We start from the raw sequence: 24,734 nt of genomic DNA on the forward strand, positions 1-24,734 counted from the left end.
GAGAGTCGGGATAAACGGGTCCTTTTCAGAATGGCAGGCAGTGACTAGTGAGGTGCCGCAGGGCTCAGTGCTGGGACCCCAGCTATTTACAATATACATTAATGATTTAGATGAAGGAATTGAGTGTAATATTTCCAAGTTTGCAGATGGCACTAAGCTGGGTGGTGGTGTGAGCTGTGAGGAGGCCGCTAAGAGGCTGCAGGATGACTTGGACAGGTTAGGTGAGTGGGCAAATGTATAGAAGATGCAGTATAATATGGATAAATGTGAGGTTATCCACTTTGGGGGCAAAAACACGAAGGCAGAATATTATCTGAATGGCGGCAGATTAGGAAAAGGGGAGGTGCAATGAGACCTGGGTGTCATGGTACATAAGTCATTGAAAGTTGGCAGCAGGCGGTGAAGAAGACAAATGGTATGTTAGCCTTCATAGCTAGGGGATTTGAGTATATGAGCAGGGAGGTCTTACTGCAGTTGTACAGGGCCTGGAATATTGTGTTCAGTTTTGGTCTCCTAATCTGAGGAAGGACATTCTTGCTATTGAGGGAGTGCAGCGAATGTTCACCAGACTGATTCCCAGGATGGCAGGACTGACATATGAGGAGAGACTGGATCGACTATGCCTATATTCACAGGAATTTAGAAGGATGAAAGGGGATCTCATAGAAACATATAAAATTCTGACGAACTGGACAGGTTAGATGCAGGAAGAATGTTCCCGATGTTGGGGAAGTCCAGAACCAGGGAACACAGTCTAAGGATAAGGGGTAAGCCATTTAGGACTGAGATGAGGAGAAACCTTTTCACTGAGAGAGTTGTTAACCTGTGAAATTCCCTACCGCAGAGAGTTGTTAGATACAGAGTAAAGCTTCCTCTACACTGTCCCATCAAACACTCCCAGGGCATGTACACGGGCGTGTTACTAATGGCTTCCCTGGATCCCAAGGCTGGGAGCGGCGCTCTGGAAGGTATGGGGAGCTCAGACTTGTCCATGATAATAACCAACAGCAAGAGAACTGAAATAATCCAGAGTAATGAGGTGTTGGTCATGGCTCAGTGGTAGCATTCTTGTCTCTGAGTCAGTAGATTGTGGATTGAAGTCCACCTCCAGAGCCTTGAGCATAAAATCTAGGCCGGCATTCCAATGCAATACAGAGGGAGCGCTGCACTGTCAGAGGTGCCGTCTTTCACATGAGACGTTCAATCAAGGCCCCATCTGATCTCTCAAATGGGCATAAATGATCCCATGACATTATTCAAAGAAAAAGGGAGTTTACCCCAGTGTCCCTCAACCAACATCACTAAAACAGATTATCTGGCCATTATCACATTGCTGTTTGTGGGAGCCTGCTGTGTGCAAATTGGTTGCTGCATTTCCTCCATTACAACAGTGACTGCACTTAAAAAGCACTTGCTTGTCAAGTGCTTTGGCATGAAAAGCACTTTATAAATACAAGTCTTCCTTTAACAAAGGAGAAAAGGCTCAAAAATGGAACAGGATATCAATTAGTCTCCTCTTGGAGAAATCAAGGAATCGACTGTATGTTGGAAACAAAGCTGATTTATTTGAGAGTTGTTTGACAGAGGGTGCAGAAAAGATATACAAGAATGGTTCCAAGGCTGAGGGACTTCAGTTATGTGGATATACTGCAGAAGCTGGGGTTGTTCTCCTTACAGCAGAGAAGATTGAGAGGAGATTTGATAGAGGTGTTCAAGATCATGAGGGGTATAGACAGAGTGGATCCAGAGGACAAAAGGTGATTGGCAAAAGAACCAAAGGCGACATTAGAAAAAAAAATTTTACGCAGCGAGTGGTTAGGATCTGGAATGCACTCCTGAAAGGGTGGGAGGCAGACTCAATTGTCGCTTTCAAAAGGGAATTGGATAAGTACCTGAAGGAAAAAATTCACAGGGTTACGGGGCAAGGGCGGGGGAGTGGGACTAGCTGAGGTGTTCTTGCAGAGAGCCTGCATGGGCTTGATGGGTCGAAAGCTGTAACCATTCTATGATTCTAAGCTTTCCAGAAAATTAAACTCCAGCCCAGTTATAGGGATTAATTACATCAGTGGCAACAAACCCCTTCTGTCCAAGTGAACACGGTTCAGTCCTGGATGTGATTAACAGCAGAATCCACACCTGCAGTGTGAACTCGCTGGTGTCTCAGTAGGTGGGACGACTGAATGAATCCCTTCCCACACTCAGAGCAGGTGAACGGCATCTCTGCAGTGCGAGTGCGTTGGTGTGCCAGCAGGTTGAATGAACGAGTGAATCTCTTCCCACACTCAGAACAGGTGAACGGCCTCTCCCCAGTGTGAGTGCGTTGGTGTGTCATCAGATCCTTTCTGCTTTTAAAGCTCTTCTCACAGTCAGGACATTTAAACGGTCTCTTATTGGTGTGAACAAGTTGGTGTTCAGTGAGCTGGGATGAACGAGTGCATGCCTTCCCACACACAGAACAGGTAAAATGTTTCTCCCCGGTGTGAACAGGTTGGTGTGCAGTGAGCTGGCATGAACGAGCGAATTCCATACCACACATGGAACACGTGAACGGCCTTTCCCCGGTGTGAACTCGCTGGTGTTCAGTGAGGATGGATGAACGAGCGAATCCCTTCCCACACACAGAGCAGATGAACGGCCTCTCCCCGCTGTGAACTCGCTGGTGTCTCAGCTGATGAGATGATTTAACAAACCCTTTCCCACATATGGAGCAGATGAATGGTCTCTCCCCAGTATGAACTCGCTGGTGTTCAGTGAGGCGTGAAGAACAAGTGAATCCCTTCCCACACACGGAGCAGATGAATGGTTTCTCCCCAGTGTGAACTCGCTGGTGCTCAGTGAGGTTGGATGACTGCCTGAACCTCTTCTCGCAGTAAGAGCAACTGAACGGCCTCTCCCCAGTGTGAACTCGTTGGTGTTGATTTAGTTCACGAGAGGTTTTAAAGCTGTTCCCACAGTCAGAGCATTTAAAAGGTCTCTCATTCGTGTGAACTCGCTGGTGTGATAGAAGGTGAGCTGAACGAATGAATCCCTTCCCACACACAGGGCAGGTGAACGGCCTCTCCCCGGTGTGACGACGTCGATGAGTTTCCAGCTCAGAGGGGCAATTGAATCCCTTCCCACAATCTCCGCATTCCCATGGTTTCTCCGTGATGTGGGTGTCCTTGTGTCTCTCCAGGTTGTACAATCAGTTGAAGCCTCATCCACACACACACACATGTACGGTTTCTCCGCGTTGTGAATGGTGCGATGTTTCTCCTTCCACTTTAAAAGGCCGATGATATCCAGCTCCTGATGAATGGAGTGACTCTGTCAGATCTGACATATTTGGTTGGGTTTTCCGTCTGCAAATGCTCCCCTTCTAATATCCTGTAAAAGGATTTTACAAAAGTCAGCACTGGAAGTGCAGGATAGAAATTGAAGACAGACAATTCTCATTTCTATGGCACAGTCTTTCCCCTCTATTGTTCCCCCAAAGCTGTAAATCCCTGTCCCGCACACTCTCCCTCCTCGCTGTGCTGAAATCCAAACCCATCGCACCATCTCCAACATTTCTTTACCCTCCCCCCTCCACCGTTTGCTCCCTCCCTCTGCTCTGGTTGGGTTCAGTTCTACACCCGCTGTGTGGAAAGTGAGAATAAAATCAATGAGGCATTAATGTTTTTCTCCTGGGTACTGGGACCCTGAAGCCCCGCCCACTCTCTGCTCCTGTACGAAAATGGCCGCGCAGTCGCAATAATCCGGGCTTGTCACCGGGGAAAAGCCTTTGCGACTATGGCCGCACAGCCGCCCTGAACGTCCCTGTCCAAGATGGCGGCCAGTGAACCCGGGCAGTCGGGCCCATCTCCGCGGTGCAAACACGGGCCTGCGGGCTCTTATTCGGAGCCTGTCCGCTCATATTCGGTGCCTCTATGCTCTTATTCAGTGCCTGAGGCTTTCGCGACCTGTTTATGAAGCTTCCCAGCGTATCCGGCTGTCCAATTCCTCCGCTCAGACCACAATCTCCCGGCGCCTCGCAGAACCGTATCTTCTGTCACAAATCATCTTCACCACTGGCACTGCGCATGCCCAGAGCACAGACCGGCCGCGCGCCTGCGTACTGGGCTCCTGTAGTCATTGATAGGCCACTTTGAGCCTCGCGGGGGTTTCTGGGTAAACATCCTTCCATTCATTGAAAGCCCCAGGTGGTGAAGATAACATTTATTTTGTGTCAGCCGATTGAAATTGTTTTTTTTCACTACCTGTAGGGGGTCACACCAAGTTGCTCCAGTGTTAGCAGATGGGAACAGAAATCTTTAAAGCAAGTGCCCTCGTATACCACAAATATGAAATAAATAGTAATAACTATTTACACACAAATCATAAAGTGATTGTGAGGATCAATTATCACCTCTTTAACCTGCGGTGCCCACCGGTCACGAAAGTTATCAAGCCTTCCACATGGACACCACATGGTCCCTCTCCATAGCCAGCCGGGCAAGACCGTGGAAGCGAGGTAGGCAGCCAGTGTGACCTCCCAATGGGCCCGCTCATCTTGGACTTGCAAATTTTATGTTTTTGCCAGACCCAAGAGCAGGTCCAGGAGAAGATCCTCTGACTTACTCATCCGACATCTCCACTCCATCACCCTCCACATCGGGCAATCGAAGAATAGGGGCATGGTGCTGAAGTGTAACCAAAACTTGAGGAGCAGCCGCTTCAGGTAACTATGCAGGGGCTGAAAAATCGATCACTGAATATATACATAGCCCATGGACTCCTCTCCCCACAAAAATCCACATCTGGCCTTGGAGCCCGGAAAGGGGAGTTATGCTGGAACTGTATACAACACTAGTTTGGCCACAGCTGGATTACTGTGTGCAGTTCTGGTCACCACATTACAGGAAGTATGTGATTGCACTAGAAAGGGTTCTGAGAAGAGGCTGTTTCCAGGATCGGAAAACTTTAGCTATGAGGAAGGATTGGGTAGGCTGGGGTTGTTTTCCTTGGAACAGAGGAGGCCGAGGAGAGATTTAATTGAGCTGTATAAAATTATGAGGGGCCTAGATACAGTGGATAGGAAGGACATTTCCCTTAGCTGAAGGGTCAATAACCAGGGCTATAGATTTAAAGTATATGGTAAAAGGATTAGAGGGGAAATAAGGAAACATTTCTTTCCCTGGAGGGTGAGAGTCTGGAACTCACTGCCTGAAAGGGTGGTAGAGGCAGAAACCCTCATCACATTTAAATAGTTCTTGATGTGCACGTGAAGAGCCGCAACCTGCAGGGCTACGGGCCTAGTGCTGGAAGGTGGGCATAGGCTGTTTAGCTCTTTTTCGACTAGCATGGACATTATGGGCCGAATGGCCTCCTCTGTCATAATTTTTCTATGATTCTATGAAAAATGATTGCACATGACTGCTCCGTGTAACAGTCTCCGCCCTAGACCCCAGTGGTGCAGGGGAGGACTCGCGCGTAGAAAGCCCCCATTGGGGAACCCAGCCTCGGTCGGAAGATAACCCACCAGTCTGATTTTTCAATAAACAAACTTAATAAATAAATTATACAAAGACCGGAGTGCCAGGGTCCTCAGCCATGGTGCTGAAACATTTCCGTTACTAACTCGCATCTCAGGACACACCGTGTCTGAGTTCATTGCTAAATATATTCTAACTGTTTTGTAACTTGAGTTCTGGCCTCATTCTGAGGGAAATTTACGAGGTCTCATTTTGTTTGTGTGTCCCACTGGAGAGGCTGTTAATGGCTTTAATAAACTGGCAACAAGTTTTTTTTAATTTTGGAGGTGAAAAACACTATTAGTGATGCCTTAAAACACATGGGACAGAGAAATCCAGTTCACAGTGCCCCTGCCACAGCACTCAGTATCCACCCTCTCTACCATTGGTACTGTTTCTGCAGTAATTATGGTCTATAAGATGACGCAAGTCAGACCATGTGGAGTCAAGGGCCAGGTAGTAGAATGGATGGAAAGATGACTACTAAACGGAAATCAGAGGATATGAGCTAAGTGAAGTTTCTCAGACTGGCAGGAAGTGAGAAGTGATGTCCCGCAGGGATCCGTGCCAGGACCACTGTTGTTCACCATTATATAGACTCAGAAATTGTGGCATGTTTTCCAAATTTGCAGAGGATACCAAGTTGGCCCATGTGGAGACCAAGTTCTGCCTTCACACTGAGGACAACCACCATCATATTGTGTGGCACTACCACTGTGCCATATGGAATAGACTAATAATTGACCTAGCAGCTCAAAACTGGGCAGCCATAAGGTGCTCTGGGCTATCCACAGCTGCAGAATTGTATTCCAACACAATCTGCAAGCTCATGGCCTGGCATATTCTTACTCCTTCATTACCATCAAGCAAGCTGACCAACCTCCGTTCAATGAGGAGTGTAGAAGAGCATGCTGGGAGCAGCACCAGGTGTACCTAAAAATGAGCTACCAAACTGGAGAAGCTACAACACAGGACTACCTGCCTGTTAACCAGCATAAGCAGCATGCTATGGTCAGAGCTAAGTGATCCCACAACCAATGGATCAGATCACAGCTCTGCAGTCCTGCCACATCCAGTTATGAATGGTGGTGGACAATTAAACAACTAACAGAAGGAGGTGTCTCCATGAACATTTCCATCCTCAATGATGGCAGAGCCCAGCACCTAAGTGCAAAAGAAAGGCTGAAGCATTCATAACTATCTTCAGCCAGAAATGTTGAGTGTATGATCCTTCTCTACCTCCTCTGAAGTCAACAACAACAACTTGCATTTATATAGCTCCTTTAACATAGTAAAGTATTCCCAGGCTCTTCACAAGAGTCTTATCAAAAAAGATTTGACACAGAGCCACATAAAGAGATGTTAGGTCAGGTAGCCTAGAGCATGCTCAAAGTGTCTAAACTGAGACATTTAGGAAGGGTGGAAGTTGTGAGGCTGGCCAGGAGAACACTGGAATAGTTAAGTCTGGAGGCAACAAAGGCATGGATGAGGGTTTCAGCAGCAGATGAGTTGAGGCAGGGGCGAAGCAGGGTGATATTACGGAGGTGAAAGGATGTCTCAGCTGATCTACTGCTGAAACCCACAACCATTCCTTTGTTACATCCACACTTCAGTATTCCAATGTTCTCCTGCCACCTTCAAAGATTTGTATACATACACCCCAGGTCTCTCTGTTCCTGCATCCCTTTCAAAATTGTACCATTTCATTCATATTGCCTCTCTTTATTTTTCCTACCAAAATATATCACTTCACACTTCTCTGCATTAAATTCCATCTGCCACGTGGCTGCCCATTTCATCAGTCTGTCTATTATCACCTGAAGTCTTTTACTACTCTCCTCCAAGTTTTGTGTCATCTGCAAACGATGAAATGATGCCCTGTATACCCAAATCCAGCCCAAAAAGAGCAGTGGTCCTAACGACCGCTGGAAAACACCACTGGATACTTACCTCCAGTCTGAAAAACAACCATTCACCACTACTCTCTGCTTTCTGTCCCTTACCCAATTATGTACACATGCTGCCACTGTCCCATTAATCCCATAGGCTTTAATTTTGCTAACAATTCTATTATGTGGTGCTTTGTCAAGTGCTTTTTGTAAGTCATCTGCACATCAACCGCACTACCCTCATCAACCCTCCCCATTACTTCATCAAAAACCTCGGTCAAGTTACTCAAACATGATCTGCCTTTAACAAATCTGTGCTGACTTCCAGTTATTAGCCCATAGTTTCCCAAATGCCAATGAATTTTGTCCCAGATTATTGTTTCTAGAAGTTTCCCTATCACCGACGTTAGGCTCACTGATCTGTAGTTTCCGGGTTTATCTCTCGCCCCTTTTTTAAACAGGGGTGTAACATTTGCAGTCCTGCAGTCCTCTGGCACCACGCCGATATCCAAGGAGGATTGGAAGATTGTGGCTAGTGCCTCCGCAATTTTCATCCTTACTTCCCTCAGTAATGTAGGGTCATGTAACCTTTCTACTTTGAGGATTGCCAACCTTTTAAGTACTTCCTCTTCATCGATTTTTGTCCTATCCAATATCACTACTGCCTCCTTCTTTACTGCTACATTGGTAGCATCCTCTTCTCTAGTGAAGACAGCTGTAACAGACTCATTTAATACCTCAGCCATGCCCTCTGCCTGCACAAGATCTCCTTTTTGGTCCCTAATCAACCCAACCCTTCCTTCGGGAGCAGCATCGAGGAGCTGCGTGGTGAGGCCTATAAAAGGCACAGCAGGGAGTCCGGGGCCCAGCGTCGGCGGCAGTCGGGAGCAGCGTCGAGGAGGTGCGTGGAGAGGCCTATAAAAGGCGTGACTTGTGCAGCTACAGGGAGAAGGCAAAAAAGAAGTAGAAAGAAATCAAAAGGTGACGTCACAGCCAAGAGGGTAAGTGATTGGCTGGTGATTGGTGAGTAGTTTTTCTTTTTTCTCTTCTATATCAGTGAGTAACTTTTAACACTGTTGTTGCCAATTTAAGTGTATATAAGGGTTAAGTCATGGCAGGAGAGCTCGGTCAGGTGTTATGCTCCTCCTGTACCATGTGGGAACTCAGGGACACTTCCGGTGTCCCTGACGATTACGTGTGCGGGAAGTGTATCCGCCTCCAGCTCCTGACCGACCGCGTTGCGGAGTTGGAGCTGAGGGTGGATTCACTCTGGAGCATCCACGATGCTGAGAATGACGTGAGTATCACGTGTAGCGAGTTGGTCGTACCACAGGGAAAGGGTCCACAGCCAGATAGGGAATGGAAGACCAACAGGAAGAGCAGTGCAAGGAAGGTAGTGCAGGAGTCCCCTGTGGTCATCCCCCTGCAAAACAGATACACTGCTTTGGGTACTGTTGAGGGGGATGACTCATCAGGGGAGGGCAGCAGCAGCCAAGTTCATGGCACCGTGGCTGGCTCTGCTGCACAGGAGGGCAGGAAAAAGAGTGGGAGAGCAATAGTGATTGGGGATTCAATGGTGAGGGGAATAGATAGGCGTTTCTGCGGCCGCAACCGAGACTCCAGGATGGTATGTTGCCTCCCTGATGCAAGGGTCAAGGATGTCTCGGAGCGGGTGCAGGACATTCTAAAAAGGGAGGGAGAACAGCCAGTTGTCGTGGTGCACATTGGTACCAACGACATAGGTAAAAACAGGGATGAGGTCCTACGAAATGAATTTAAGGAGCTAGGAGCTAAATTAAAAAGTAGGACCTCAAAAGTAGTAATCTCGGGATTGCTACCAGTGCCACGTGATAGTCAGAGTAGGAATCGCAGGATAGCGCAGATGAATACGTGGCTTGAGCAGTGGTGCAACAGGGAGGGATTCAAATTCCTGGGGCATTGCAACCGGTTCTGGGGGAGGTGGGACCAGTACAAACCGGACGGTCTGCACCTGGGCAGGACCGGAACCAATGTCCTAGGGGGAGTGTTTGCTAGTGCTGTTGGGGAGGATTTAAACTGATATGGCAGGGGGATGGGAACCAATGCAGGGAGACAGAGGGAAACAAAAAGGAGGCAAAAGCAAAAGACAGAAAGGAGATGAGGAAAAGTGGAGGGCAGAGAAACCCAAGGCAAAGAACAAAAAGGGCCACTGTACAGCAAAATTCTAAAAGGACAAAGGGTGTTAAAAGAACAAGCCTGAAGGCTTTGTGTCTTAATGCAAGGAGTATCCGCAATAAAGTGGATGAATTAACTGTGCAAATAGATGTTAACAAATATGATGTGATTGGGATTACGGAGACGTGGCTCCAGGATGATCAGGGCTGGGAACTCAACATCCAGGGGTATTCAACATTCAGGAAAGATAGAATAAAAGGAAAAGGAGGTGGGGTAGCATTGCTGGTTAAGGAGCAAATTAAGGCAATAGTTCGGAAGGACATTAGCTTGGATGATGTGGAATCTATATGGGTAGAGCTGCAGAATACCAAAGGACAAAAAACGTTAGTGGGAGTTGTGTACAGACCTCCAAACAGTAGTAGTGATGTTGGGGAGGGCATCAAACATGAAATTAGGGGTGCGTGCAATAAAGGTGCAGCAGTTATAATGGGTGACTTTAATATGCACATAGATTGGGTTAACCAAACTGGAAGCAATACGGTAGAGGAGGATTTCCTGGAGTGCATAAGGGATGGTTTTTTAGACCAATATGTCGAGGAACCAACTAGGGGGGAGGCCATCTTAGACTGGGTGTTGTGTAATGAGAGAGGATTAATTAGCAATCTCGTTGTGCGAGGCCCCTTGGGGAAGAGTGACCATAATATGGTGGAATTCTGCATTAGGATGGAGAATGAAACAGTTAATTCAGAGACCATGGTCCAGAACTTAAAGAAGGGTAACTTTGAAGGTATGAGGCGTGAATTGGCTAGGATAGATTGGCGAATGATACTGAAGGGGTTGACTGTGGATGGGCAATGGCAGACATTTAGAGACCGCATGGATGAACTACAACAATTGTACATTCCTGTCTGTCGTAAAAATAAAAAAGGGAAGGTGGCTCAACCGTGGCTATCAAGGGAAATCAGGGATAGCATTAAAGCCAAGGAAGTGGCATACAAATTGGCCAGAAATAGCAGAGAACCCGGGGACTGGGAGAAATTTAGAACTCAGCAGAGGAGGACAAAGGGTTTGATTAGGGCAGGGAAAATGGAGTACGAGAAGAAGCTTGCAGGGAACATTAAGACGGATTGCAAAAGTTTCTATAGATATGTAAAGAGAAAAAGGTTAGTAAAGACAAACGTAGGTCCCCTGCAGTCAGAATCAGGGGAAGTCATAACGGGGAACAAAGAAATGGCGGACCAATTGAACAAGTACTTTGGTTCGGTATTCACTGAGGAGGACACAAACAACCTTCCGGATATAAAAGGGGTCGGAGGGTCTAGTAAGGAGGAGGAACTGAGGGAAATCCTTATTAGTCGGGAAATTGTGTTGGGGAAATTGATGGGATTGAAGGCCGATAAATCCCCAGGGCCTGATGGACTGCATCCCAGAGTACTTAAGGAGGTGGCCTTGGAAATAGTGGATGCATTGACAGTCTTTTTCCAACATTCCATTGACTCTGGATCAGTTCCTATGGAGTGGAGGGTAGCCAATGTAACCCCACTTTTTAAAAAAGGAGGGAGAGAGAAAACAGGGAATTACAGACCGGTCAGCCTGACATCGGTAGTGGGTAAAATGATGGAATCAATTATTAAGGATGTCATCGCAGTGCATTTGGAAAGAGGTAATATGATAGGTCCAAGTCAGCATGGATTTGTGAAAGGGAAATCATGCTTGACAAATCTTCTGGAATTTTTTGAGGATGTTTCCAGTAGAGTGGACAAGGGAGAACCAGTCGATGTGGTATATTTGGACTTTCAGAAGGCTTTCGACAAGGTCCCACACAAGAGATTAATGTGCAAAGTTAAACCACATGGGATTGGGGGTAGTGTGCTGACATGGATTGAGAACTGGTTGTCAGACAGGAAGCAAAGAGTAGGAGTAAATGGGGACTTTTCAGAATGGCAGGCAGTGACTAGTGGGGTACCGCAAGGTTCTGTGCTGGGGCCCCAGCTGTTTACACTGTACATTAATGATTTAGACGAGGGGATTAAATGTAGTATCTCCAAATTTGCGGATGACACTAAGTTGGGTGGCAGTGTGAGCTGCAAGGAGGATTCTATGAGGCTGCAGAGCGACTTGGATAGGTTAGGTGAGTGGGCAAATGCATGGCAGATGAAGTATAATGTGGATAAATGTGAGGTTATCCACTTTGGTGGTAAAAACAGAGAGACAGACTATTATCTGAATGGTGACAGATTAGGAAAAGGAGAGGTGCAACGAGACCTGGGTGTCATGGTACATCAGTCATTGAAGGTTGGCATGCAGGTACAGCAGGCGGTTAAGAAAGCAAATGGCATGTTGGCCTTCATAGCGAGGGGATTTGAGTACAGGGGCAGGGAGGTGTTGCTACAATTGTACAGGGCCTTGGTGAGGCCACACCTGGAGTATTGTGTACAGTTTTGGTCTCCTAACCTGAGGAAGGACATTCTTGCTATTGAGGGAGTGCAGCGAAGGTTCACCAGACTGATTCCCGGGATGGCGGGACTGACCTATCAAGAAAGACTGGATCAACTGGGCTTGTATTCACTGGAGTTCAGAAGAATGAGAGGGGACCTCATAGAAACGTTTAAAATTCTGACGGGGTTAGACAGGTTGGATGCAGGAAGAATGTTCCCAATGTTGGGGAAGTCCAGAACCAGGGGACACAGTCTAAGGATAAGGGGGAAGCCATTTCGGACTGAGATGAGGAGGAATTTCTTCACCCAGAGAGTGGTGAACCTGTGGAATTCTCTACCACAGAAAGTTGTTGAGGCCAATTCACTAAATATATTCAAAAAGGAGTTAGATGAAGTCCTTACTACTAGGGGAATCAAGGGGTATGGTGAGAAAGCAGGAATGGGGTACTGAAGTTGCATGTTCAGCCATGAACTCATTGAATGGCGGTGCAGGCTAGAAGGGCCGAATGGCCTACTCCTGCACTTATTTTCTATGTTTCTATGTTTCGACCACCCTTTTACTAGTTATGTGTTTATAAAAGACTTTTCGGTTCCCCTTTATGTTAGCTGCTAATCTATTTTCATACTCTCTCTTTGACCCTCTTATTCCATATTTTAGATCTCCTCTGTACTTTCTATATTCAGCTTGATTCCCCACTGTATCTGAACCTTGCATTTGTCAAATGGCTCCTTTTTTGTCATTTTAACCTCTATACGTTTAGTCATTCAGGGAGCTCTGGCTTTGGATGCCCGTCCTTTCCCCTAATAGAAATGTGTCTCCTCTGTCCCCGAACCATCTCATCTTTGAAAGCCTCCCATTGTTCACTTGCTGTTTTGCCTCCCATCCACCTGGGCCAGATCCTTTTCATTCTAGCTCACTGCATAATGGGAACGGTAACATAGTGGTAACATCACTGGGCTGGTAATCCTGAGGCGTAGACGAATAATCCAGAGATGTGAGTTCAAATCCCACCATGGCAGCTGGGGAATTTAAATTCAATTAATTAAATAAATCTAGAATAAAAAGCTACTATCAGTAATGGAACTACTGGATTGTTGTAAAAACCCATCTGGCTCACTGATGTTTTTGAGAGAAGGAAATCTGATGCCCTTATCTGGTCTGGCCTATATGTGACTCCAGATCCCACAGCAATGTGGTTGACTCTGAAATATCACTCAGTTGTAACACACTACGACAAAGTTGTTGGGGGGGTTATTTCTCGGACTTGCTGGGTCGCCGCCGTTTCTTGCTACTCTCTGTTTTCCAGAGATTCCCGACTTTATTTTATTATTTTAAATGTAATTTTTGTGCGACTATATCCGGGCCTCGGGCCCTGGGTCAGGGTGTGCGGGGGGCTAGTGCGGTTTTCGGGATGGTGTCTCGGGTCAATCGGTGGTTTGTGTGTTCGGGCCTAGTGCCGATGATGAGCCTCGGGCTGGATTTCTGTGTGGCCCGGGAGGGAGGCGGGTTGGAGCGGAGGTCCTGTTGTTCCCGGGGAAGGGAATCCGTCTCCGGGTTTTTTAGGTTGATTTTAAGTCGCTGTTACGTTCTTTGGGGAGACTGAGTTTTGTACTTTGGTGGTGTGATTGTCTGATTTTTATTTTTGGATTTTTAATTTAATTGTTTAATAACAACAAATGACCTTGTTTTAACTGTTTGGGTGAGGGTTGTGTTTATGAATGATGGGGCGGGGGGTTTAGGACGCACTTTGCTCTTGTTTTTCGATGTATTTTTGTCTGTGTACACTCCGGTACCACGGCAATAATGACCTGTTGTGGGACAAGGGGACAGAGACATCAGGCCCGGCGGCACACACTGACATTGATTGTAACTAATGGGACAGGAGCACCGTGGGTCCGAAATCTGATAGAGTGAGAGAGAAATCCACCAGGGAGGGGGAGGAAAGGTCCGGGGGGATTTATACTCACTCCATGATCCGTGTCTCGGTGGCTGATTGTGGTCTGTCGGCCTCACCTTTCACCCTGACTGGGGCTTCACCACAGGCCGGGGAAAGCAGGGGGGGGTGGGTTCAAGGGTCAGAGGGTATTAGAATGAAAAACGTACAGTGAGAAGTTATGGAGGGTTTACAGCTCCTCACCTTCCACTAGGTCAGTCAAAACGAGAAGGACTGTGAGCAGGGACAAGAACTATTTAAAGCTCCTGCTTCTCTCAGTGATGTGGTGTTAATTGTTTGTTTTGTCTGGTCTTATGGTCCTTATTTCTCCCTCTGCTGTGCTCGAAGGGCCGAATGGCCTACTCCTGCACCTATTTTCTATGTTTTTGTAGTCTGTTGTCCTACCTGTTTGTTAGGTGAAAATGTAGAGGCCCGCCCTCTTTTTGTTCTGTTAGTATGTGATGCCACACCGAGTTGAACACCCGTGGTTTGTGGTGGGGATTTTTTGTGGGAGGGGTCTAATGTTTTATTTTCCTACTGGTTTGTTTGTTTCTTTTCTGCCGTATATCTCCTTTTCCCTTACTTTCCATAAATTTTTGTTTGTTCATTTAAATAATAAAAAAAATTATACTTTTTTTTTGTTTGATTATTGTTTAGGGTTTGGTTCTGTTATATTCTTATTACTGTCTTAGCTTTTCTATCTGTTTTTATATTTTGTGCTAGTTTACTTTCATAGTCTACCTTCCCTTTCTTAATCATTTTTTTAGTCATTCTTTGCTGTTTTTTTAAAGCATTCCAATCTTCTGTCCTCCCACTAGTTTTGGCCACTTTGTATGCCCTTGTTTTTATTTCGATACCGTCCTTTATTTCTTTATTTAACCACAGATGGCTATTTTTTCTTTTACACCCTTTCCTCCTCACTGGAATATATTTTTCTTGAGAGTTATGAACTAGCTCCTTAAATGTATGCCACTGTTCATCAACCGTCCTACACTTTAATCTATTTTTCCAGTCCACTTTAGGCAACTCTGCCCTCATACCTTTTGTAGTCTCCTTTATTTAAGCTTCGTACGCTGGTTTGAGATCCAACTTTCTCGTCCTCCATCTGAATTTGAAATTCAACTATGCTATGGTCACTCATTCCAAGGGGATCCTTTACTAGGAGATTGTTTATTAATCCTGTCTCATTGCACAGGACTAGATCTAAGATAGCCAGCCCCCTGGTTGGTTCCGTTACATATTGCTCAAGGAACCCATCCCTTATGCACTCAATGAACTCTTCCTCAAGGCTACCCTGACCAATTTGATTTGTCCAATCAATACGGAGGTTAAAATCACCCATGGTCATTGCTGTTCTCTTTTTACAAGCACCCACTATTTCTTGGTTTACACTCCGACCAACAGAGTTGCTACTGTTAGGAGGCCTATAGACTACGCCCACCAGTGACTTTTTTCCCTTATTATTCCTTATCTCCACCCAAACTGTTTCAACATCCTGATCATTTGAGCCAATGTTGTCTCTCACTATTGCAGTGATTCCATCCTTTATCAACGCAGCTATTTTGTTTCCCTGGAGTTCCTATTATGAGTTTCAGAAACTTTGGTGCCAAGTGGACCAGGTGTTTAAAGATTTCCCTCTTTCCATGTTGCTGTTAGTTAAAGGTTTCCCTCTCATTATGCACCTTTAGTAGTTAAACAAAATCCTTCCTGTTGGTAGTGAGTCACATTCTGCACTGGGGGAGACGGCTGGTGACTTCAACCTTAAATACTCCTCCTCTTGTTCAAATCCCTCCAAGGCCTCACCTCTCCCTATCTCTGTAACCTCCTCCAGTCCGCCAACCCTCTTAATAAGGAGAAACAATTTTCAGTGTCAGAAGGATCGGGTAACCAGAGTGGAGTTGAGAGAGAAGATCAGCCATGATCTTACTGAATGGTGGAGCAGGCTCGAGGGGCTGTATGGCCTACTCCTGCTCCAATTTCTTGTGTTTTTAAAGGGTAATGGAAATGCAGAACTCGATGTTTCCCATATAACTGAGGCTGGGGGCCAATTGAACAGGCTCAAGGGGCCGAATGGCCTATTCCTCTTTCTATGTTCCTACTTACAGTGATGACTTTTGTAAACAGCTTTTACAGGGGTTTAGAAGGGGAGGATACGCCAAGGGGATTAAACCTGGGCCCCTCCTGTTACTATGACTCCGTCACACTGGTCAGTGCCTGTACCCACTGAGCCATTGGGAGGAGGGGAGGGTCCAGTGATCCTGCTGGAAAATGCACATGTGAGGCCTCAGGTGAAGGCAATGGAATAGCCTGTCAACACTCATTGTCGAGGTTCACACATGGAGATTGGGCACATGGGTCACATATTGGAGAGAAACTGGTGAGTGTAGAACTGAACCCAGCCAGAGCCAGCACCTTCAGGGGAGGGGAACCAGTGAGTGTAGAACTGACCCTAGCCAGAGTCAGACATTAGTGAACCAGTTGGATTTTTACGACAATCCGGCCGCTTTCAAGGTCACTTTGTTATAATGCCGGTCCCACAAATTAGCAGATTCATTAAGTTCAAATTACTAACTTGCCTCTTTGTGGGTTCTTTCTCACACTGCCTTTTTCCTGTTTTAAATTAATTTTACAGGGTATTAGAAGGGGAGGATTTGCAGACCGGAAACTCAAATCGCAGACCGCATCAAGATCTGACAGCGTCACTTGATTCATCGGGACCTGAATATCATCGGCCTCTCAATATGGAAGCAAAAAGCACCGTTGACAGTGGGGGGAAAGTGTACACGTGTTCTGTGTGTGGACGAGGCTTCAGCCAAATCTCTGGCCTATCGAGACACAAATGCAGTCACACCGGGGAGAGGCCATTCACCTGCTCAGAGTGTGGGAAGGGATTCACTCGTCCATCCCACCTTCTGATACACCAGCGAGTTCACACTGGGGAGAGGCCGTTCACCTGCTCCAAGTGTGGGAAGGGATTCGCTCGTTCATCCCACCTTCTGATACACTAGTGAGTTCACACTGGGGAGAGGCCGTTCACCTGCTCTGAGTGTGGGAAGGGATTCACTCGTTCCTCCATCCTGCTGACACACCAGCGAGCTCACAAGTGACTGCAGGGGATGGACTCTGCTGTTATTGCTGCTGTTAATCACATCCAGCACTGAACCATGTTCATTCTGACCATTGGGGTTTGTTTCTGCTGATGTTAATAACCCTATAACTGGGCTGGAATTTAATATTCTGGAAGAATGGGAAATAAATCAGCTTTGCTTTAAACACATTCCTGTGGATTTTTGTCTTTCCCACCTGAGTGTTTAGCATCACCTGGCTGGAGCTCAGAGAGGATCGTACGGCGGGAACAGAACTTCAACCTGGACACAGTCCTTCAGGGAGAGGGGCAAACGGCACTTTGGTCTTTCTCGTCTGTCTGCACTGACAGCAAAGTCGCCGTGCAGGTTAATCTTGAGCTGTGTAAGAAATGTGTCCCAGCGCTCTCTTCCATGGTTCAGACTCCTGGGCATGGAACAGAAGGCTCCTTTAGAAATGAACCCCAGTGCTTTGTTTGCTTTTTAAAATGACCGTATTAACCCGCGTCGCTACTTTTAGTTATTTGTGTGTCTGTACCCTTTGATCCCTTTGCCCCTCTTCCCCATTTAGACTCTTATTTTCCAAATAGAATGTGGCCTCCTTATTCTTCCTACCAAAGCACATCACCTCACACTGATCTATACTGAAATTCATTTGCCAATTACACACGCATTCTGCAAACTTATTAATGTCTTGCATTTTGACACAGTCTTCCTCAGTATTAGAAACATAGAAATATAGAAAATAGGTGCAGGAGCAGGCCATTCAGCCCTTCTAGCCTGCACCGCCATTCAATGAGTTCATGGCTGAACATGAAACTTCAGTACCCCCTTCCTGCTTTCTCGCCATACCCCTTGATCCCCTGAGTCATCTAACTCCCTTTTCAATATATTTAGTGAATTGGCCCCAACCACTTTCTGTGGCAGAGAATTCCACAGGTTCACCACTCTCTGGGTGAAGAAGTCTCTCCTCATCTCGGTCCTAAATGGCTTACCCCTTATCCTTAGACTGTGACCCCTGGTTCTGGACCTCCCCAACATTGGGAACATTCTTCCTGCATCTAACCTGTCTAAACCCGTCAGAATTTTAAACGTTTCTATGAGGTTCCCTCTCATTCTTCTGAACTCCAGTGAATACAAGCCCAGTTGATCCAGTCTTTCTTGATAGGTCAGTCCCACCTTCCCGGGAATCAGTCTGGTGAATCTTCACTGCACTCCCTCAATAGCAAGAATGTCCTTCCTCAAGTTAGGAGACCAAAACTGGACACAATACTCCAGGTGTGGCCTCAACAAGGCCCTGTACAACTGTAGCAACACCTCCCTGCCCCTGTACTCAAATCCCCTCGCTATGAAGGCCAACATGCCATTTGCTTTCTTAACCGCCTGCTGTACCTGCATGTCAACCTTCAATGACTGATGTACCATGACACCCAGGTCTCGTTGCACCTTCCCTTTTCCTAATCTGTCACCATTCAGATAATAGTCTGTCTCTCTGTTTTTACCACCAAAGTGGATAACCTCACATTTATCCACATTATACTTCATCTGCCATGCATTTGCCCACTCACCTAACCTATCCAAGTCACTCTGCAGCCTCATAGCATCCTCCTCGCAGCTCACACTGCCACCCAACTTAGTGTCATCCGCAAATTTGGAGATACTACATTTAATCCCCTCGTCTAAATCATTAATGTACAATGTAAACAGCTGGGACCCCAGCACAGAACCTTGCGGTACCCCACTAGTCACTGCCTGCCATTCGGAAAAGTACCCATTTACTCCTACTCTTTGCTTCCTGTCTGACAACCAGTTCTTAATCCACGTCAGCACACTACCCCCAATCCCATGTGCTTTAACTTTGCACATTAATCTCTTGTGTGGGACCTTGTCGAAAGCCTTCTGAAAGTCCAAATATACCACATCAACTGGTTCTCCTTTGTCCACTTTACTGGAAACATCCTCAAAAAATTCCAGAAGATTTGTCAAGCATGATTTCCCCTTCACAAATCCATGCTGACTTGGACCTATCATGTCACCATTTTCCAAATGCGCTGCTATGACATCCTTAATAATTGATTCCATCATTTTACCCACTACTGAGGTCAGGCTGACCGGTCTATAATTCCCTGTTTTCTCTCTCCCTCCTTTTTTTAAAAGTGGGGTTACATTGGCTACCCTCCACTCGATAGGAACTGATCCAGAGTCAATGGAATGTTGGAAAATGACTGTCAATGCATCCGCTATTTCCAAGGCCACCTCCTTAAGTACTCTGGGATGCAGTCCATCAGGCCCTGGGGATTTATCGGCCTTCAATCCCATCAATTTCCCCAACACAATTTCCCGACCAATAAAGATTTCCCTCAGTTCCTCCTCCCTACTAGACCCTCTGACCCCTTTTATATCCGGAAGGTTGATTGTGTCCTCCTTAGTGAATAATGAACCAAAGTACTTGTTCAATTGGTCTGCCATTTCTTTGTTCCCCGTTATGACTTCCCCTGATTCTGACTGCAGGGGACCTACGTTTGTCTTTACTAACCTTTTTCTCTTTACATATCTACAGAAACCTTTGCAATCCGCCTTAATGTTCCCTGCAAGCTTCTTCTCGTACTCCATTTTCCCTGCCCTAATCAAACCCTTTGTCCTCCTCTGCTGAGTTCTAAATTTCTCCCAGTCCCCAGGTTCGCTGCTATTTCTGGCCAATTTGTATGCCACTTCCTTGGCTTTAATACTATCCCTGATTTCCCTAGATAGCCACGGTTGAGCCACCTTCCCTTTTTTATTTTTACGCCAGACAGGAATGTACAATTGTTGTAATTCATCCATGCGGTCTCTAAATGTCTGCCATTGCCCATCCACAGTCAACCCCTTAAGTATTATTCGCCAATCTATCCTAGCCAATTCACGCCTCATACCTTCAAAGTTACCCTTCTTTAAGTTCTGGACCATGGTCTCTGAATTAACTGTATCATTCTCCATCCTAATGCAGAATTCCACCATATTATGGTCACTATTCCCCAAGGGGCCTCGCACAATGAAATTGCTAATTAGTCCTCTCTCATTACACAACACCCAGTCTAAGATGGCCTCCCCCCTAGTTGGTTCCTCGACATATTGGTCCAGAAAACCATCCCTTATGCACTCCAGGAAATCCTCCTCCACCGTATTGCTTCCAGTTTGGCTAGCCCAATCTATGTGCATATTAAAGTCACCCATTATAACTGCTGCACCTTTATTGCATGCACCCCTAATTTCCTGTTTGATGCCCTCCCCAACATCACTACTGTTTGGAGGTCTGTACACAACTCCCACTAACGTTTTTTGCCCTTTGGTGTTCTGCAGCTCTACCCATATAGATTCCACATCATCCAAGCTAATGTCTTTCCTAACTATTGCATTAATCTCCTCTTTAACCAGCAATGCTACCCCACCTCCTTTTCCTTTTATTCTATCCTTCCTGAATGTTGAATACCCCTGGATGTTGAGTTCCCAGCCCTGATCATCCTGGAGCCACGTCTCCGTAATCCCAATCACATCATATTTGTTAACATCTATTTGCACAGTTAATTCATCCACCTTATTGCGGATACTCCTTGCATTACGACACAAAGCCTTCAGGCTTGTTTTTTTAACACCCTTTGTCCTTTTAGAATTCTACCGCACAGTGGCCCTTCCTGTTCCCCACCCCGGGCCTCTCCGCCCCCCACCCCCCCCCCCCCCATCTCCCCTCCGTCTCCTGCCTCTGCCTCCCTTTTGTCTCTCTCTGTCTCCCTGCATTGGTTCCCATCCCCCTGCCATATTAGTTTAACTCCTCCCCAACAGCACTAGCAAACATTGGTTCCGGTCCTGCCCAGGTGCAGACCGTCCAGTTTGTACTGGTCCCACTTCCCCCAGAACCGGTTCCAATGCCCCAGAAATTTGAATCCCTCCCTGCTGCACCACTGCTCAAGCCACGTATTCATCTGCGCTATCCTGCGATTCCTACTCTGACTAGCACGTGGCACTGGTAGCAATCCCGAGATTACTACTTTTGAGGTCCTACTTTTTAATTTAGCTCTACCTCCCAATTTGTGTCATCTAAAAATTTGGAAATTGTACTTCTGATTCCCGAGTCCAAATCCTTTATGTAAATGGCGAACAACAGTGGTCCCAACACCGATCCCTGTGGATCACCATCTCCCACCTATTGCCAGAACAGTGATCCCAGCACAAATCCCTGGGGAACACCACCTCCCACCTATTGCCAGAACACTGGTCTCAGCACTGATCCCTGTGGAACACCACTTCCCACCTATTGCCAGAACAGTGGTCCCAGCACCGATCCTTGTGGAACACCACCTCCCACCTATTGCCAGAATAGTGGTCCCAGCACCGATCCCTGTGGAACACCACCTCCCACCCTTTGCCAGTCTGAGTAGCTACTCTTAACCCCACTCTCTCTTTCTGTTTTGTAACCAGCTTGCTATCCACAACAATATGTAAGATCTACAAAGTGACTAAGGTCCAGGCTGTGTGGAGTGAAGGGCCAGGCAGCAGAATGGATGGAAAGATGGCTGCAAAACAGGAATTATTTGTTGGAGTTGAGGGCAGTTTGTTGCCATATTTCCATCCATTCTGTTACCTGACCTTTGACTCCACACGACCTGACCGTGGGCATTTTGTAAGACGGTACATACTGCAGACACAGTGCACTAGTGGTGAGAGGGGGTGGAAATTGAGTCCTGTGGCAGGGTCATTGATGAAGTGGATTTCGCTGAGTTTGCAGGCAGCGCTAGTGGCATTTTTCACCACTTTCCAGTTTTAAAAATAATCTTATTGCCAGTTTATTAAAGCCATTAAAAGCCTCTCCGATAGGTCGTACAATAAAATGAGGCCTCATAGCTTTCCATCAGAGTTAGAATCACAGTTAGAAAGCATTTAGTGACTGAGCCAGACTGGGCCGGGCCTAAGGTGCGAGTTAGTGATAGAAAAGTGGCGGCCAGTGCACTTGACTCCAGGATGAGAACCCAGGCACTCAGGTCTCTGTGACATTGGTTGATGAATTTTGTTCATTGCCTAGTCTCAATCACAATGGTGGGTCATCTTGCTGTCGAGCGGAGGCGGGGATCCCCAGTGGAGGGCTCTCCATGCAGGGTACATAAAAACATCACAGATAGGAGCCGGAGTAGGTCATTTGGCCCTTCGGGTCTGCTCCGCCATTCAAGAAGATCATGGTTGATCTTCTACCTAAACTCCATCTTCCTTTACTATCCCCATAGCCCTTAATTCCCAAAAAATGATCGCCTTCTTTCTTGAATCTACTCAACGGCTGAGCACCTACAGCTCTCTGGAGTAGAGATTTCCAAACATTCACCACCCTCTGAGTGAGGAAATTTCTCCTCATCTCTGTCCTAAATGTCTGACCCCTTATTCTGCAGCATGGATGAGCACGCAAATCGATTTCTGCACACAGAGCAGGTGAACGGCCTCTCTCCAGTATGAACTCACTGGTGTGTCAGCAGCGTGGATGAGCAAGCGAATCCCTTCTCACACATGGGGCAGGTAAATGGCCTCCCCCAGTGTGAGTGCATTGGTGTGTCAGCAGTGTGGATGAGCAAGCAAATCCCTTCCAACACATGGGGCAGGTGAACGGCCTCCCCCAGTGTGAGTGCATTGGTGTGTCAGCAGTGTGGATGAGCAAGCGAATCCCTTCCCACACATGGGGCAGGTAAATGGCCTCCCCCAGTGTGAGTGCATTGGTGTGCAATGAGGGTGAATGACTGAACTGTTTCTCATCAGTGTGAACTCGCTGGTGTTGAATCAGATCCACAGAGCTTTAAAAGCAGTTCGCACCGTCGGATTATTTAAAAGATCTCTCATCAGTGTGAACCTATTGGTGTTTCAGAAGGTGTGATGAATTAGTGAATCCCTTCCCACACACGGAGCAGGTGAACAGCTTCCCCCCAGTGTGCCTGTAGTGATGAGTTTCCAGCTCAGACGGGTAACAGTCCGCACATTCCCGCAGTTTCTCTGTGGTGCGGGTGTCCTTGTGTCTCTCCAGGTTGGATGATCAGTTGAAGCCTCGTCCGCAGAAAGAACACCTGTACGGTTTTGCCCCGCTGTGAATGGTGCGATGTTTTTTCAGGCTGTGTAACTGGTTAAAGCTCTTTCCACAGTCAGTGCACTGGAACACTCTCACTCGGGTGTGTGTGTCTCGGTGCTTTTCCAGTCACACTGATGTTTGAAATCTGTTCCCACTGACAGAACAGACAAACATTTCTCCTTCCACATTCAAAGGCCGATGATATTCAGGTGGTGATGAAGCGAGTGACTCTGTCAGATCTTGACTATATGTTTGGTTTGAGTTTCTCATCTGCAAATCCTCCCCTTCTAATACCCTGTAAAAGAAGTTTACAAAAATCATCACTAAGTACAGGATAGAAATTCAGAAGAGACAATTCTAGTTTAAATGGAACATTATTTCCTCTCGTTTCCGCCAAAGCTGTAAATCCCCGTCCCACACACTCACCCTCCTCCCTGTGCTAAAGTCCAAATCCATTGCACCATCTGCAATGTTTTCCCTTTTGGTCGACTTCTCTCCTCCCATGAAGGTGCTGACTCTGTCTGGGTTCAGTTCTACACTCACTGGTTCCCCTCCCTCTCCTCCCCTGAAGGTGCTGACTCTGGCTGTGTTCAGTTCTACACTCACTGGTTCCCCTCCCCTGAAGGTGCTGACTCTGGCTGGGTTCAATCCCACACTCACTGGTTCCCCACCTTTTGTGAAATGCTTTGGGCACTTAATTAAACATATACCCAGCAGAAGAACATTAATCTAATGGGAGATCACTGACACATGAGCAGCCAGCATGGGAGCCTCCTGAGAGTCCGGCCCCATTACAGCTTGTATTTACAGGAGCTGGGACAAGGAAAGAGTCCCATTCAAATGACTGGTACATTTGTTAACTAAAATAGTAATTTTGCCTTAATCTACAAACGCTCCCTGACCAGTCCCCATTTCTCCATTTACAGATGCTCCCTGACCAGTCCCCATTTCTCCTCCATTTACAGATGCTCCCTAACCAGTCCCCATTTCTCTTCCATTTACAGATGCTCCCTAACCAGTCCCCATTTCTCCATTTACAAACGCTCTCTAACCTGTCCCCATTTCTCCATTTACAGACGCTCCCTAACCAGTCCCCATTTCTCCTCCATTTACAGACACTCCCTGACCAGTCCCCATTTCTCCTCCATTTACAGACACTCCCTGACCAGTCCCCATTTCTCCATTTACAGACGTTCTCTGACCAGTCCCCATTTCTCCTCCATTTACAGACACTCCCTGACCAGTCCCCATTTCTCCATTTACAGACGTTCTCTGACCAGTCCCCATTTCTCCTCCATTTACAGACACTCCCTGACCAGTCCCCATTTCTCCATTTACAGACGTTCTCTGACCAGTCCCCATTTCTCCTCCATTTACAGACACTCCTTGACCAGTCCCCATTTCTCCTCCATTTACAGATGCTCCTTGACCAGTCCCCATTACTCCTCCCTTTACAGACACTCCCTGACTGGTCTTCATTTGTCCTCTAATTACAGAAGTTCCCTGACCGGTCCCCATTTCTCCTCCATTTACAGACGCTCCCTGACTCGCTGGGGATTTCCTGGCACTTCCTGGTTGTCCCGGAGTTTGTGTCTGAATCTGGCGGGTAGTTGTGGGGAGGTGGATAATGCGGAGTGTTGTCTCTCGGGCCTGGGCCCAAACACG

General features: G+C 46.8%; 3 protein-coding genes across 3 annotated transcripts in view; 2 read left to right on the top strand and 1 right to left on the bottom strand.

Moving 5' to 3' along the window:
* Nucleotides 1-24,734, top strand: part of LOC139274101 (zinc finger protein 420-like) — a 506,104-nt gene that overhangs the window by 366,028 nt on the left and 115,342 nt on the right. The window lies entirely within an intron of this gene.
* The window catches only part of LOC139273552 (zinc finger protein 208-like), a 115,756-nt gene that overhangs the window by 74,967 nt on the left and 16,055 nt on the right, over nucleotides 1-24,734 (top strand). Inside the window, exon 6 of the mRNA XM_070890502.1 lies at nucleotides 16,753-16,889. Coding sequence (XP_070746603.1) covers nucleotides 16,753-16,889 — 137 coding nt within the window. The remainder of the gene's footprint in view (nucleotides 1-16,752; nucleotides 16,890-24,734) is intronic.
* On the bottom strand, nucleotides 1,546-8,127 carry LOC139272877 (zinc finger protein 235-like). Its single transcript, XM_070888983.1, has 2 exons — nucleotides 7,994-8,127; nucleotides 1,546-3,170 (listed from the first exon to the last, which is right to left on the bottom strand). Exons 1-2 carry the CDS (start codon nucleotides 8,125-8,127, stop codon nucleotides 2,102-2,104), a joined length of 1,203 nt encoding a protein of 400 aa, XP_070745084.1. The 3' UTR covers nucleotides 1,546-2,101.

The sequence above is a fragment of the Pristiophorus japonicus genome, chromosome 9 (assembly GCF_044704955.1).
Source record: "Pristiophorus japonicus isolate sPriJap1 chromosome 9, sPriJap1.hap1, whole genome shotgun sequence".
Lineage (NCBI taxonomy): Eukaryota > Metazoa > Chordata > Chondrichthyes > Pristiophoridae > Pristiophorus > Pristiophorus japonicus.